Source organism: Haemorhous mexicanus, chromosome 4, assembly GCF_027477595.1.
Source record: "Haemorhous mexicanus isolate bHaeMex1 chromosome 4, bHaeMex1.pri, whole genome shotgun sequence".
Lineage (NCBI taxonomy): Eukaryota > Metazoa > Chordata > Aves > Passeriformes > Fringillidae > Haemorhous > Haemorhous mexicanus.
In genome coordinates, this window is record NC_082344.1 from 53,438,939 (window position 1) to 53,456,765 (window position 17,827).

Genomic DNA, 17,827 nt, shown 5'->3' on the forward strand with positions numbered 1-17,827 from the left:
ATTTTCCATTTCTTTTCAAAAAAATTTTGTAAACCCTAGTTTGAAGGAAAACGAAATGCAGACTTGAAATAAGGTTTATGTTCCTGTGGGTAGAAACTGCATCACTAGGAGATGACTCCTTGAGTTCTATGGTGTTTTGCCCACTGATGCTGTCTGTTGCAAGGAGGATTTAGTCCAGGGAGTCGCTGTGCTGTGTGGCAGCTCTGGCTGAGGGATCATAGCCTGGATTTTGTCATTGGCACAGTGCATGACCATCACAGTCACTGTTCAACTGTTCATTAGAAATTAGGATTCTCTGCAGAGAAAGCTGTGGCAAGCTGTGCTGAATAAGCACTTGTTACAACGTACAGATACCTAGAATAACAACAACATCTTTAACTTGGATCAATGGCAGCAAACACCTGCCACCTCCTGCACGTGTCCTGGTTAACATCTTCACCAGACCAGCCTTCCCTGGCACACCAGGTTCCCTGTAAGCTCCGTTCCTCCTTGCCCTTTAGCTCCTGCAAAGACCTTGCCCTTTCATTCTCTGCAGGCCAGGCTACTTTGCCATCTCCAGGGTCCATTCTGAGATGCTGGCACTTTCAGAAAGTTAAGGCTGTGGAAACTTCTTCCCCGATGGGCAGGAAAATTACTGCCTCCCCACAGGCTTTCTACTAAATCATAACAAATGTTATGTCAATGTTGGTATCTCTCCCACTACTTACAGGAAGAAAAATCCTTGTTGGTGATGTCCTGATCGTGGATACCTGCATAATCATGCAGAGTCTCAGTCCATGGGACTGTGATCTTGTTAACCCTTAGAGACCCCATCAAAGATAAACAGAATAAATAAACTAGCAGAGTTAAATGATTATTCATCTTCCCAGCTGGGACCCCCAGGCTCTTACAAAGTTACATTTCTTGCAGGGTTTGGAGGAGAAAGTTCTCAGCAAAGAGAATATTTGCAGAGCCATAAGAGGGACACAGCAGCAAAACCAAAGCTTTGACTCTTCACTTCGTGCTGCCCTCTTTGTGGTTTCTTCTAGGCTTCACTTAATATTGCAGCCCAAGAAGTCTGGATTTGCAAGTAGCACTTGGTGTTTGAAAGGCTGAGGTTGTTTGTACCAACAGCAAACTGTGCTGTGTCATGGCTCTAAAGTCAGAAGTGATCAGCATCCTCCAGTCACTACAGTGATTAAAAAAATCAAACAATATTGTGCTCAAAACATTGCTGCTGCTGCTTTTATGAGGATAGTTTTTATAAGCTTCAGCCAGCTTTTAGTACTTTAGTGTTTCTCAGTGGTAATGAGAAGGCATTTTATCAGCAGCATAGAGTTCAAGTAGAGCTGCACTTCATCTGCTGGGGACACAACAGGCTAAGTAATTTCCTGTTGTCTTCTCAATTGACCCCCATCCCCTTAGAAGAACATAGGTAAACACATCCTTGGATAGCCTGCAGTGAGATTACTTACTGTGTGAAAAAACAGAAGCAGGAGTAAATACACTGATGGGTTGTCTTTACAGAGAAGTCAACGCAGGGTGCAATAACACAGAAATTTATTCATCATATCAGGCACTTTGCATGACTTCTGTATACAGACTCCTCTTATCCCACAGTAAAGGGTCTGTTTTGCACAGAGTAATTTTGTTCTGCACTCTGTCTACCTAGACAGGGGCAGAGTGAGCTGTGTGGTGTGAATGCCAAGGAAAGAGGGCAAAATACCCATAAATCCTACCTTCAGACATTCTCAGATATTTCAGCGCTTGCTTCCAGATTGCCAGCTTAAGATAAAGCCCAAAACACCGCATTTTTTTTCAGAAAAGAAATAATAAAATGCCAAGAAATAGTAAGAATAATAATAAAAAAAAGAATGTAAATATTTCTTCTGGGTTTTGAGCTGAAGCTATGATTAAGTCTGAATACTTTACAAAAACAAGCCATTCAAAATGTGAAAGTCATAAGGTACCTTAAAAACTCTGCTTATTTAGTCTTGCACAAGTCAGTTGTAATGTTGGATTAATATCTGTTTAATTCTCCTATGGTGTTTCAGGCTCAGGAGAAAAGAGCTGTATTTCAAAAATACTCCAGAGTTAATCAGGGATGTGGCAGCATCTGCTTAAGAGAGACCCATAATTGAATCATCCCTAATTAACCTATCACCTCAACAGAAGGGAATAGGTTGTTGGTACCACTACTGAAATGGATAAGAGTGATGGGAATGGAAAGGGGGGAGGATGAGGGCAAAGAGAAATAAAGCAATTTGCCTAACACCTAGTTTTATAATAAATTTGGGAGGAGGGAGTCAGTAGAAATTGGAGTGTACGAGTCATTGAATCTCTTTAGTATCAGACTGTAGCTTCAAAAACATTTAAGCATATTTATGTGTTAATCAATGCATTATTTAGGTCCAATAAATGTTTCCTCCTTTGTGTGGTTTGGGATTTTTACAGTATTTACAAATATTTTTTTTCTTACTATCATTACTGCTGGCCTAATTTGTATTTGGAGTAATTAGAATTTCAAACTCGGGAAAAAAACCCTTTGAAAACTAGTGGACAGAAAAATAAAAGTAATTTCAGAGATCTCAGTATAGGCAATACAATACCTGTACATCTATTAAATGAAATATCTTCACAAATCAAAATGAGAAGCATTTCCTATTTGAAATAAATCTTACAGACAGAGATACTAAGGAACACTGCTTGATTTAATGTTGTTGTTCTATTGTGTGCTTTATAACTAATGTACAGTAATTGCAATTTGCTTCATGCAGTGCCCTGCCAGACGGTTTTAGATTATTTGAAGACTGTACTTCAGCATCACAACCAGCTCATGGTACCACAGCCAACAGACCACCCAACTGAGGTAGTGTACAGTGAAAACAAGCTACATCTCTTTATGCTGGATAATTCATTACAAACATGTAGGCAAATAAATCAGTGGGCCTTTAGTAGCAAAAACAGGTTAAAAACTGTCATTCTTAAGTACAGTAATCCCCTAAATGGAGGAAACACATCATTAGTATAATCTAGAATTATTTTACTGAGCTGCACCTAACTCCATCCATCAGCACCAGGTGTGCTTGCCTTGCTTTGGGTAGTTTTTCTCTCCTCTTTCTTCAGAAACACCATATTTGTGGGTAGAATTTGGGCTAGGGCTACCTGGCGACAGCTGTAGCTACGTGACTGAGAGTGGCTGCATGTGGCATGCAGCAGTTCAGGGTGTCTATCACTTTTTTTCTGTTCCTCCATTCAGTTTTATCCTGTGCAAATTGATATATATATATATATATATATATATATTTCTATTTATCACTAGCTGTTATCATTCAAGTATATTCCAAGGATTGATTTTCCTTTTTTTCATGCTCTTTTGCTTAACTAAAATTTTCAAGTACTGTAAAAACTGAGGCTGTTTTGTAATGTCTCACAAGGAATAGCTTGTCACAGTGTGTCAGAATTTTTTATTCAATTAAACACACAGATATTAATCTTTTATTCATAAATTTTATCATGTACAAATATAAGTAGAGATGCATTTGTATTTTTGGTTCTTCCTTCAGAGTCTGCTTATTTCATTTCTGGGAGGTTTTATGTTTGTTTTAGTTTAATGACTGCTGGACACACCAAACCACATCATATATTTACCAATAATGTTTTGCCCAGAAGTGCTTTACTCTCTGAAAGTGTATCTGTAGCAGGAATCCAGTAATTGTTTAACAGAGTAGCATAACACTACATCATGCCTTGGAGAAGAATGAGGAAAAATATCCAACATTTCAGGGGGAACAAGAGAGAAGTGTTATAAAATTGAGGCTGAGGAGTTACGCACAATTTATCACCCTCTCCTCACTCAGTTAATAGCAACCTGAGCTCTCCTGAAATCTCGATGTTGGGCCTTTCTGCACCCTATTTCCATCAGTGCTATATATATATAAACACAGAATTGCTTCTAGGATAGCTCACTGCTTTGCAAAGCCAACATGAGCATCTGTCCTTAATGCACATGAGCAAGCCTGGAGCCCAGCCCTGTGCCATTATGGGCTTGCATTGCATAAGCCAGGCATGGCAGGGCTTAAAAGCAAGGCAGTACCTGCAGTCACCTGCAGCTTATACTTTGCAGTGGTATCAGTAAGAATGGTCATTGCTTCACTAAAGGGTTTTTTTAATAGGAAAAAAATAGGTTTCAGAAATCAAAGGTAGGAAAATCACTTAAGGGATGTGAAGCTAGCTGCTGAAAAAAAAAAAAAAAAAAAAAAAAACAAGTACCAGTGTGAGGATCACACGGTCCTTTGTGTTGATGTAGTGGAACAAGCCAAGGGAGTACTCGTGCCAGCTCCCCCTGGGACAGAGTGGTCACAATTACTTCAGCACAAGAGTATATTACCTCCAAAGAGCTTTCCATGCTGCTCCTCTGCTCTTCTTCCTTCCCCAGCCCCTTCACTGTGTTGGAAGAGGACAAGGAGCTGGACTGGACGGATTGTAATGTTCTTCCATGGCAGAGCTCTTCAGACATTTTACTGGCTTCCCAGGGGATCATGTACTGGGCAAAAACTAAAGCAGCTGCCTGTGTCATGAATGGAGGGGCAGGAATTGACTCTGACCTGTTTGCAGTGACGTGAGGAGAAAATGAAGTGCAAAGAGAAAGCCCCAAATTTAACAGGCTAGACTATAGGGGAAGGGTTTTTCTCTTAGGGGTGAGAGCTTGAATTTTCAGCTGCAGGGGAGTGATGAAGTGTTGAGGTGTTTGGGGAGGAGTGGCCCTTCAGACAGACAAAGCCCAACTCTTCCCTTACATTTTGGCTTCCTTTGCAGCATTTGGGTTTGTCTGTAGCTGTCTTTGCCAGCAGCTTATAGCAAGGCAAACAAGTAGCAGACAGCCACACAGACTGAGCCCCCAGTGATGCTAACCCCACTGGGATGTGGTGTAACTCTAGATCATAGGGATTATCTAATGATAATCTCAGCACAGTCTTCACTAAATTCAATCTTCCATATATTTATCAAACTCGCAAAAAAATTAAAAACAAATACCTAAGGAAAACCTTCAAAGATGCTCTCAAGCTGTCTCCCGGGATGCTATACTAAATATGTGAAAAAAGGCAAGGCTAGTCCTTAAAATAGTTTTCAGATATCAAAGGCCTGGAAGTGAGAACTCTGCAGCACTTGCCCACAAGTGTGGCATGTGGCTGAGCACCTCACTGAGCATCAGACCTGGGTTTCTCTAGCTCACTGCAAGCTCCTGTCAAACCTGAGGGCAACACAAAGAGTTCACTAATTGGGCTACCAGATTTATGTGTTTAGATAAAGAGGTGCAGCTGTAAAAGTGAATGAGTCTCTAGGAGGGTGTGGTTTGGGCTTTTATTGTGTACTTCAATTATTTCAAGTATATTAACAGTACCATCTTACATTAATTGGGTAATCCTGAACTATAGTGTTTTATGGGCAACAAGAATTAAATACAATTTAGGTACAATTGACTTAAGAGGGCTTATAAATGCGTGTGGATTACAGGAATCCCCATAATTAGTCCCACAGCATTCATTTAATGTTGGAATATCGAAGCACACAAATTATGAGGGTTAAAAGCAAAATTTCTTTCCAGCTGACACAGTGGCATTTCTTTAAAGCTATAATTTGAGTTAATACAGCATTCATTAATAATAATGAAGCTTTTAGTTTTCATAGTTGCTTTACTTATTTTCTTTACATTTTTCACAGTAACATAATTGCTGTCAAGTTTCAGGTGTGTTCTACAGAAGTAATAAATTTATTATAAAAATAGACCAAAAGAGTCGCCTCTGAAGGAAACTATCAGCTGTGATGAAGTGATCCATTTGATCAGGCTCTTCAAAGACCTTTTTTATGCATTTTACCATATTAAGAAGAAACATTGCACTTAAATACTATGCCCAGTTGCTGGTTCTTAACTTTTTTTAACCTGCTTGTGAAAGTGGAAATTATCAATAGCTACACCTCTCAAAATGTGTTCGTTGTACCTCACGCAATCTGAGTTCTAGAAAAGGGAAATGTAATTTTAGAAGTACTCATTCTTTGTAAGAGTAATTAAGTGTTCACTTTGGGTTGTGATTCACTGTCAGTATCGTGGATAGTTAAAAACGTATCTTTTATTGCAACTTATTTGCCTTGTAAAATAAGCAACGGAAATATTTCACTTTTTCAGGGGAGTAAGCAGTTGCTGACCAACTACCCTGTCTACATCACTAGTAAACAGTGGGATGAGGCTGTAAATTCTTCCAAGAAAGACGGACGACGGCTCCTCCGCTATCTCATCAGATTTGTTTTCACAACCGATGAGCTTAAGTACTCATGCGGCCTTGGGAAAAGGAAAAGGTCAGTGCAGTCAGGAGAGACAGGTCCTGAAAGACGTCCTCTGGATCCAGTTAAAGTAACATGTCTCAGAGGTACTGCATCCTTTCGCTCAGTGTCCACCATATGTGATCTCATTTCACCACATTGGCTCTGGCTCAGTAGAAGCATTTTTGGCTGACAGTTGCAGAACTAGCAGGGGTTTCACAGGCAGGTGACAAGCACCCAGAAACCCTCCACTTTCTTTTCATACATACATACAGGTGTGTATGTATGTATGATATATGTGTTTTGGGTGTTTTTGATGGGAAAGAACGAGGCCTGTTATTTAAGAGAGGACCCAAATGCAAGGGCACATGACACTAATGCACTTTAAAAAGCAATGAAGCAAAACCAGACATTCCTGATTACACTATTTTTTAATAAGCTCAGATAATCTGTTAACAGCAATACACAGCGAAACTAACCAAAGGAATAGTTACAGTCTAATTTCTAATAATGATATGATGCACAAGAACACAGTGCATCATTGGGGTTAGAAGCTGAGTTTCAGAGTAGGTTTGAAAATATCTTCTAGGGTCAAGAATATCTTCAGGTTAATTACAAAGTATACATAAGCATTTTTTCCAGAATTTAAATTATTTCTTGACATACTGATGCAACATCACCTGAAAATGTTAGGGAACAACTTTCCCCCATGTTTAGCCTGAAAAGGGAGGGGAGTTTTGCAAGCATTTCACAATGTTAGAGAGTGAGGACATTGCACAGAAACCATACAGATTGAAAAGAATGTTGTGTATTTTGGTTTCCCAAAACTGTTTGAAAAGGCTGGTAGCAAGCTTTATAATAAAACATACAAAATGGGAATTTTTAAAGCCAAAGTAAAAATACATTTTTAGTTTTGACACCTGCATTGTGTAAATGCATATGCTTATTATTTCTTTAACTCATAGTAAGCTTTATAGCATTTTTTGAGCATATACATGGAATTTTGGTTGAACTAACCTCAAGAATGTTTTACTAATCAATGCAATGTAAAAAGCTATATTGTGGTCAGTCAGTGATAAAAATATCTTCACTCATTCAGCTGGAGTCCAAAATGGTTATACACATCACATATATGGGACTCTTCCCATGTAGGGTAGAAGAACCCAACAAGGCTAAGTAGATAAGGCTTGAGGTTAGGGTACAATATTGATGTAACCAGGTAATGAACTCAGATTTAACATGCAGACAAATTAGGCAAACAAGCACTTTTTGTACTGCACAGTAATCTTTTAAGCTGCTGTATGAGTCTCTACCAGAACTCTACCAGAGCTAAATTGGAGGGCAAATCCATCATATACACCATGCTGCAGAGGTCTAGAGAGAGCAGGGGCCCAGAAGTTCTTCTGGAAAATGCAGGCTGGAAACAAGTACTTTAGCATTTACTAGGTTGCTTTAAGTATCATCTAATAATTTATGCACAAGCACAGTGCTGATACCCTTTTCTTCCCCTTTCCCTCACCTGCCTCCCAGGACTAATAGTAAATGCACCTGTACATGGAATTTTGCTTGTGGCCACTCTCCTTTTGAGGTCCTGGACACACAGAACATGGGGAGCACTCCTTGGGAGAAAGAGAAAGGGTAATTTCTTTAATTATCAGAAGCTTGAAGAGGAAGCCAAAACAAGCAGTATGTAATGACCAGCTAAGAAAGCAGAGTAGACAGCTCTCCCCTTGGGCCTATGTGTGTAGGTGGGAACATGACAACTTTCTCCAGTGCTGAGAGTTGGCCACTAGCTCCTACTCATTTACAAGCCAAGGTAACAAGTGTCTGACTAATTCTCAACCCAGCTAATTATGCCTTTCCACCATAGCAGAGATTGCAAATTGGTTCTCTGTCTGCACTCAGAGTTTAAATATATATAAACATTTTTAATATATTCCTACAACTGACTGGTGTCTGGAACCAGTTTTAAAACATCCTGGCATGCTTAAATTATAGCATTACTTTACATGGTAACCATTTCTCTGAGAAAAAGATGAGTGTGGGGGCACATGTGAACATAACTAGGTTGGAATTACTGTTGCCTGTGTGGATTTCCAGGGAAATGAATTTAAAACAGAGATTGCTATCACTTTTGCAGACACACTGCTGGAGGAGCTATGCAAAAATCACATCCTAATTGTCCAACAGATGAGATACCTTGCAGGCACGGGAACTCATGTAAAAGCACAGCATTCCCTGTCTGGAGATGTGGTGACAGTAATGAAGTTACCTTACACCACTTATTGTGCTCTTGGCTTGTCAACAGTAGAAAATAGAATTTAAAAATATCCTGGGACACACAATGCTGCATGAGGGAATAACTAATGTTACAGAATAAATAAGCAGCTCCATTTCTCTGAGGTACAGTGTATCCAGGTGTATCCAGTATCTCTAATAAGATGCCCGCACATTTAAAATCATATTTGGATGTTTCAAAGTCCAAATACACCTATTTGAGCTATGTCTAGCAGTTACAAATCCAGACTTGGCAGGGCACCTTCTGCAAGTCTAGCATATAGCACGTCAAAGAATCTGAAAAATAAATTATAAAAAATGTAATCATCACATACAAATAGCTGTATGTGGCAGCAGCAGCTATTTAAATAGCTAAAATGCATGCAGTACAATTCATTTTCTCCTGCATTGAAAACTATTGCAAGGCTCCCCAAATCAGCTCTCTGATCTCATTTAGCTATTTCTAAGGCCAAATTAGTCTCTGAAAAAACAGGTGTAAAATACAGGGAGATGAGAACAGCCGAACTTAGAAGAAAGATCTCCCAAACAGACAGAGCACCAAACTGAAATAATGACAGTGACATTTTCCAGCAGGCTGGGGGCTCTTGCAGGTTGCAGGTGCTGAAGGAGCCAGCAGAGGGAGGTCAGAAAGATCCAACAGCAATCACCTTGAGGTATAGATGCCAACAGGTTTCTAATGAAATATGTCCTGGCTTGTGTTATCTTCCACACATATTGCACATGCTGAATCACAGCCTTCACTTCGAATTAGTTCTTTATATTTCCACAAGAAAGGATTTTATATCCAGGTCCCACGAGTCACCTAGGTAGCTCAGGTGTAACAACATACACTGCATGTGGAGAAGCACACTTATGCAGAAATAAAATAGGTCCAAGTGGCATTATCATGGCATCCCCCATAAGGCTTTACTTCTGCTTCAGCAGAGCAGCAATACCTCCTTTCTTATTTCCCATGAGCTTTTGACACCTGAGCAGTACCAGTTGCTGCAAAGACAAGTTGCTTTTAATGCCTGCCTGTTTTCCTGCAGAGTTCATTAGGATGCACTGTACCTCCAACCCGGACTGGTGGATGCCCTCTGAGGAGCAGATTAACAAGGTGTTCAGCGACGCCGTGGGACACGCGCGCCAGGGCCGCGCCGTGGGGACTTTCCTGCACAACGGCACCTCCTACTACGAGGGGACTGAGCACCCAGGCTCGCAGGATGAAGTCTTCAACAGAGGTATGCAGGATGGATCCGGAGATTGATGGCACTGAGAACCGCACCGCACTACAGTAGCAACCACCTAATTTAGGAGAGACTGTTTGTTAAACATACTGAACCCTGCTGTCAGTTAGGAGTCCAAAGCATGTTTGAACACATACCGCATACGTTTCAGCTTCTCCATCCTACCATAGCCCAGTTAACAGAAAGAAATCCGTTTCAAGACCTGCTTTATGGGACTTCTCAGTGCCTATTATTTCCTTCATAGCTCACTCAAAGGGAACGTGCAGTCCATTTCATCCAGTTGTAGAGGAAAGGTCATTTAAAAACTATAGAAGTGTCAAAAGAAACAGCAGCTACTGTCTCTTCAGCCAGTTGATAACAATCCCAGGCCCAGACTCAGAACAGCTGAGTGCTATTTGCTTTCCCTGACTAGAAGATTTTTACGAGTCTGCGCACTTAAAACAAAAAAAAACAGAGTGGTTTCCCACTTGCTAACAGAAAAGAACATAACTATGAATGCTACCTTAAAGTACCACACAAGACAGAAAATCCAGGGACTTTCTTAGCCAACTCTGTCAGGAAATTAAGCTTCCTGAGTAAAACAGCAGCACTCATCAACAGCAGAATCCTTCAAAGACCCAGAACAATAACAGGCATTTCTAACAGATAAAAATTGCGTTGTATATCAGATAGACAGTATATTTATCTAGATTTCTAGAGGATTAGAGTTGATCGTGACAGTTTTCATTAAAACAAGATTGGTAAAAACAAATTGCCATTTCAGAAGACAGATTTTCCTCTGTCTGTTCCTATTCTGCAGCCATATTATGTAGCTTTAGAGGCTTTAACTTGCCTTTTCTTGTTTTCACTTTAATTTGTGCTTTATATCCGTTCCTTGAAAGAGGTGAGGCGATGTGCTGGTTTTGCTCAATGTTGCATTCAGGGAGGGGTTGGGCTAGAAGAATCTGGTTTAGTGTTCTGTAGTAGGTAGACATGAGATCCAGTCTGAGAGCTGTAAGAAAAGAGCTGTTGGAGCAGAATTCGCGATGGTGCACAACATTGGAAGCAGGTACTAGCTTTAAAAACAAAAGTCAATCCACAAAAAAAGTTTAATTTTAAATGTTTAGGAGTCCATTGTCCTTCTAAATTGATCCACACCAGAAACATGCAATGCCAAAGAAATGATGCCCTTTCCTTTCCACCCTGGCAGGGTGTTTCCATCTCCTTACCTTTGTGTGCTCACTCAGGCCAGTGTTGGCATCCTCCACAGCCTGGACCAGCACTTCCTGAGGCAACATTTCCCCACTGGCAGGTACAGGGAGCTGTTTTTTGGGAAGAAAGCTCACTTCACTTTTGGCCATCCTTAGTGCTACCTCATCAGCGTTGGCTCTCCTGAACGCGTCTCTCATACACCCCCAGCTTTCCTCACCGCCTTGGGCAAGCCACGAGCATAGCTACTGATGGCTCCCTTTGCCCTTCTCCTCCCCTTCCCCACCTTCTCCCCGTGCACCAGGCAAGGCAGGAGGCCTGGTCCCTTCCTCAGAGACCAGGAAGGGCTCTCTGGGGTGCAGTGCTCCTGGAGACCCAGCCTGGCTGCAGGGCTGGGGGCGATCTCTCCAAGTTCAGCTCACCCACACAGGAGCCCCTTCCTGCCCTCTGCCCCCTCTGCCCATGGCTGTGACAGGTCTCTCCTGGCCCATGGGGCATCACGGGACACGGGCTCACCATGCACTGCCATCGAGAGGACCTTGCTCAGTCCCTGTGTGCTTTAGGCCCTCAAATGTCCAATACCTCTCGGTTCACTTTAATTTTGGTGATTTTTTTGAAAGGGGGTTGAAAGGTACTCACTGGCCCCAAAATAATTAATTTATTTTCTTATAGTCAACTAGAAGTTTAGCCACACAGGACCTCAGTAGACCAAGGGGTTTAGTACAGCATTCCTTCATTACAGGCAGGAGGTGACTTTCTTGGAGCGGTCACACCACGTGGTGGCCTCTGGAGGAGAAATTCAGTGTATAGAAATGTCACAGTACAGATATCCTATAATAGTAGCTTTTCGGTGTTGAACTTACACTTTTTTAAAAAGAACTATAATAGAAGATGTTACATTGCTCAGATGGTGTAAGTCTTGCTGGTCTATGTTTAATGTGGTGACACATGCCAAAACTATTTGGTAAAACATGTCAGAATGTGTGAGTCAACATTATACTGTAAATTTGTCCACAGCGATATGTATCATGCTGTATTTTTGTAAACATTGTGATGGTTTCCTTTCAGATGCTTAATTGTATGATGTTTAAGATATAAACACTTTTTAACAGTCGCAGAACAGAATTACTGGACTGGACAGACCTCTCACTTGATAACTGAAAGATTTGCTGAAATAACTAGTAAGCCTAGCTTTATTTTTAGTGTGAAAAGCATAGCCAGCATCCTGGAGCCACTCACAATCCTCTACTCTCATTGTGCAAAATAACCAAAAGTATAATTTCATCCTGAAAGCCACTTTGGCTGTAGAAATGGCTTTGCAGGTTTGGACCTTTCTTTATGAACTAAATCTTGGCCTCAATTGCTTATGTGCACTGGCCAGTGACATGAATCATGGTCACAGACAGGCATTAACAGACACCAGCTCATGTTTTTGTTCATGTTTTGTTTTAAAATAACGGAGTATAAAAACTTTTGTCAGTTATCTGTTTTCAATTGCCATCGTGGCCACTTGACCCACACATTTCATTTTTAAAATCCCAAACTTTGCACAACAACTTATTCCAGTTAATTTGTTCATTAGGTGTCACAAATTCATACACATTGGAGCATCTAAATATCTGCAATATGTTAGATATGGGACCTGAAATAATAGATAGCACACAAGCCCTTGCAGAGGGAGATATCCATATTTAGGCAGTGTGCTTTATAAGCCAGCACATCCCTTCCCAGCAACAGAAGGAAACTGCTATCTATCATGTCACTCCAGGAAGTCCCAGGAGGACAGAGATTCTTGTCTTATCCTTCCATGGGCTTTAATCTTACTGTCATTTATGTATCTGCCTTCTCTCAAACTTTGTGTAGCAGCACCGCACGCCCATCTGTGCCAACATGCCTTCGCTATATTTTCTATGACAAATATTTGTGGAGAAACTGTGATTAAAAAAAAACATTAATCCTGATATTTTTATTGTTATGGTGTAGTTAATTCTATGAATACTTTCTTATGATGATTGTACTGTGTAGAGTAAGTACAGGCTAGGGATAGACCTTTATCAGATATTGTACAAAAGAAAAGTGCATAGTGTAATATAGACTAGTAAGGTTTTTGTGATGATTTCTATAGGATGTGTGAATTGTTTTCTATGTGGCAACACACATTTCTTTTAAAGAATATAAAATCTTAGAGAATTTTTTAAACAGTCAATATTTTTAATTATAAAGACATTTGTTACCTACAGTTTACTATTTCAGGTGTTAATTCTAATTTGAATATTGGTTTTATTACTACATACCTCCAGTTCCATTTGTTCTGTTGCATAAAAAAATGCACAATAAAAGTTAGTCTCTGGTTAATCTGTCTCTTCCTTTCTCTAGAGGCAATCTTGTATCAGTGTGACAGCCATGATACCTGGGTCTCACTATAAATATATATTGAAAGTTTTAGATTTATATAAAGGGCTAGAGCATTTTCTTTTGCATGAAATGCTTGTTTGGTATGAAGCACCAGAAGGCACAGGAAAAGATTATGAAGAATTCAAGTATGAATATAACATAAGTCATTTTCAACTCAATGTACAGCCACACAGATTTATGTGCTGGTTAAATAGAAAGACTATTAAAAGAAAGTACCCATCTGCAATCCTAAAACCTGGATTTTCAAGCAGTGACGTTTAAATCCCATTTTAATTCAGAATCCAGTGATGGCTGAATGTATCTTGTTCTCTTAAAAGCTTTAGAAAATCCTGGCTCCAGATAATTTGTAGAGGAATTACAGTGACAAACATTCACCATGTCAAACCTCTGCTGCTGGGCTGTGAAGCCAGGGCCAGCCCACAGGCTGGTGTCAGCCACTTGAAATGGTTATTTCCATTCACATGCATCTATATGGTATATACACATATATACCATGTGTATGAATGAGACACATTTTATAATGGTACCAAATAGTACCATTATCAAACAGTGCTTCTGGGTCCCTGTAATGCTGCAAAATTAACTGGCGTTGGGCAAGTATTTTCTAGGTCAGGGGCCTCAGCCTACTGGGGTTTTTTTGGTGTTTTTTTTTGTTTTTGTTTTTGTTTTGTTGTTGTGTTTTTTTTGTTTTTTTTTTTTTTTTGTGAAGATCACAATTAGTGAGAACCATTTACTCATCTCCCCACCAAAATAATTTCAGGTAACTCTGAGAAATGTAGGTAAAAAACCTGTATTAATCCATCTGCAAACAATTATAATTAGCTTCTCTCTAAAAAACTTTGACTTCCCAGACTTTTGGACCATGGCTGGAAACATCTGAGGGTAGATCTGGAGGCAGGAGGGAACAGGGATGGGCTGTGTGCAAACCAAACAGGGTGAAGGAGCAGTACTGGCAGGAACCCAGCAGGGAAGGCTGGCAGGGAAGAAGAGCACCTAAGTAGGGGACCAAAGGCAGCAATTGGGTTTATGAAGCTTGAAAAGAGAGATTAGGTCTGACAGCAGGGTGCATGGAAGGGGATAAGCACGAGAGGTAGTGCCTGGGGCCAGGCAGGCAGAGAGAAGGGGTGCAGAAGAGGTACCTGGGGTGGGGAAGAAGCAGGCCTGGGAAGTAACTGCAGTGGAACAAGCAGCACAGATGGGGAGTGTAATTCAATAACTTTGCGTTTTATCACTCTTCCACTAAATACCTGTTAAACATACTGGTAAGGCAATGGCTAAACTGTGCTCCTGCTGTGCAGCAGAGCTGGTGCCCTCAGAAGCCTGCCCATGCTGGCAGTTCTATCTCTCCTGAGGCACGAGATGTCCCTGAAGACAACTTAAAGGTCCAAGTCAGACATTGAACCTCATGCATATGAAGGTATTTAGTTTTTACCTCATTTGCTTTGAACAAGCTCAGGTGCAAGCTCATATTATTAAAGTGTTTGTGATGTTACTTTAATAAGATTACTCACATTGCAAAATCTTGTCCTCAAGAGTTCAGCTAGGCAGGGTTTACTCTGCCTCCTTCCCTCTGCTGAGGCACTGACTGAAGCCAGTGGACTGCCACTAGCTCAGGCAGCATGGACAAATATACAATACTGACTTGCACAGTGAGCTTCTGTTTGGAAACATGCACCTAATCCCAAAAAGAACACCATATCTCAAAAAGAACTCATCTTCCCATACCTGACTTACTTATGCTCATCAGTACAAACAGTACCCCAGGGCTTCAGCGCAAGGTGAGTGTGAATACAGCTCCAGGAAATCATCACATAAACCTTCATTATTGGCAGAGCAAGCCAACACCACTGATGTGACCTGACCACTCCTTAAGGCTCTGTCTTCGTTATTTCCTAGCGAGTCCATACAGAAGCAGCTCTCCAGGGATAAACCTTCCCTGCTGCACCAGGGAGCCCCTTGCAATACTTGGCAGATCTCAGTATATGACCTTGCCCTGTGAATGCAAAAACCCCCTCCACAGACCCTTCAACATCTGAAGCATAAAAGCAGCTTCTACTGCAAATGTATCACACTAAGGTAAAAAAAAAAAAAAAGGCCACACCAGCAGAATAATTAGCTAAGTTGAGAGAAAAAAATCTGACATGAACTTATCCAACAATGTTGGGAAAAAGCTAAAAAACACTTTTGTCCTTAGAAACGCTTTAAACTTTCCCACTCATCTGACAGATGTAATTGCCTCAACCTAGGTTGTCTTTGTAGGAAAATTGAAAGAAACAGCTTTGCTAATGACTCCAAGTAATTTTACATTAGAAAAGTTAATATTAAATTTAGTTCCCATTTAGGAACAGGGTCAATAGTAGAGCAGAAAAAGTCTAATTAAACCTTTCAAAAATGCTTGGTAGCAATGTGGTTGAAAAGCTGCAATTCTTCTTCCAAAATTATGTGAGAACCTCAAAGAGCCAAAACCTGAACTACTTATTGATGGAAAGAGGGAATTGTTATTTGCTAAAGGATAATCTAAAGAAGCAGAGCAGCAAGTTCCAACACAGTCTCTTGACAAACAGAATGTCAAGGAAACACCTGGGGTATCTTTCCCCCCTACAGTATCAGGAAGACTGTTCCAGGCTGAGACATTTCCATGGAAAAAGTTGACCTTGGCACATTTGTAAACCCACCAAATGATAGCCAGAGTACCACTGCACATCTCCCTCAAGGATCCAGAAGTGTCCAATTACCTACTCATCAGATGGAGCACCCAGAACATAGATTTTGGAATTAGTCTTCTACACCTAAAGCCCTTGTTTTGAACCACCTGGAAACTGAGATTCTACAGTAAAGGTCAGAACCAATTAAATCAGTGCAAAGCATAAAGGGAAAGGAGCAGAATGGGTTCAAACCATGGCCTTACCGGAAAGTCCTTCTTGCCTCAAGGTTTCCAAGTTGTCCAAATTCATTAGCATCTTCTTTCAGAGTATTTAATTTTTATTTTTGCTGAGATGCTGAGAAAGTTGTCTTTCATGAGAAACATCAGTGAGTACAAATCTGCAGCCAAAGACACCTACGTACAGTTACAACATGCAGAGACAGCGGTTCACATTTGAATGTATTTTTATGTGCATCAAATTCAAGATATATTTTCTTTATGACTGCCTTGGAGAAAAATAAAACCCCCACATTTAAACCCTTAAACTTAATGCTTTGTGTCTCCAGAGTAGCCTGATTTAATGGTAAACTGCTGTTGAATCAGTATTTGGGGTAAAAAAGGAACTTCTTTAAAACACTATCAGTTTACACTAGAGCAGCGAATAACATTTCAGTCGCCTCAGGTGTCAGAAAGAGAACCTAGAAAAGATCTTACTAAGCCCCAATTCAGCATCACAACTGAAGTCTAAATTTAAAAAAAAAAAAAATAAAATGACGAAGATCTTGGTTAAATCAATACACATAATTTACTGGGAGCTGAGCTGTCAACAACTGTGAAAGCAGAAACTATGTCCCTTTTCCTAGGGTTTTCAAAAGTTTAATTCACACACTAAAGGAAGGTTTACTTTTCATGATCTTTTAATAAGTCCCTCATAAAATATTTGCAAAGACAGACAAAACTCATTCTTGAACAGGACTTTTTAGATCACCTTCAACCAGCTGGCTGCACGGTCCCACTTCAACCCATTACCCCCGATTTAACACAATTATTTTGGGATGGCCTTTCAATAAATGCCACAGACAGCAAATAAAGAAAGGATTTTGAAGATTCCAGGTTACATTACATGAAATGACAGAGCTCTCTCCCTCTTTCAAAGTGGCTGAGACCACTTGCTTGGTTATTCCAACATCCCAAAGACAGCCCAGTATTTGAACTTGACCTCAAATAGACAAGAGATGAGGCCCTCAAGTCTGTCACTTCTCTGCTCAGGTGGATCTTGTGCCATTTGGTTCATTAGAGAAAAAAAGCTAACACAACAAAACCATAGGAAACCAACAAAACTTCCCTTGAGAAAGGGTGTCTCCAAACTAAGAAATGAAACATCTTTAGCAATAAGGACGTACAGTGCATAGCCAAAACCTTTCCTGCAATATGTTGCTTGACCACTTTATTTCTGATATCTGATACCATACAGACAAAAAACAAATTTTCAAGTTTCTCCACTTCATCAGCCAGATTTTGACATTTTGACTCCTTTCCAATCACAATTTTTTTTTAGCCCAATTAGAAGCAGTTCTTCCCATAACTGGATAAATAAGCAGTTTTATTGGTATTAGTGATAAAAAGTGGCACTTAAGTGTACCAGACAGTACATTAAATCCTTTCTAAGCTGACTAATTTCAAGCTTTTTCTTAAGAGGCTTGGACAGCTTTGCTGGGATTGTGAAACTATGGTTACTATCCAAGCCTAACACATA

The 17,827-nt window shown here is 40.3% G+C and overlaps 1 protein-coding gene across 1 annotated transcript in view; it reads left to right on the forward strand.

Moving 5' to 3' along the window:
• The window catches only part of BEND4 (BEN domain containing 4), a 31,523-nt gene extending 18,156 nt beyond the window's left edge, over positions 1-13,367 (forward strand). The window contains exons 3-5 of the mRNA XM_059844915.1: positions 2,757-2,848; positions 6,167-6,407; positions 9,627-13,367. Coding sequence (XP_059700898.1) covers positions 2,757-2,848; positions 6,167-6,407; positions 9,627-9,844 — 551 coding nt within the window. The 3' untranslated portion in view covers positions 9,845-13,367. The remainder of the gene's footprint in view (positions 1-2,756; positions 2,849-6,166; positions 6,408-9,626) is intronic.
• The last annotated feature ends 4,460 nt before the right edge of the window (positions 13,368-17,827 follow it).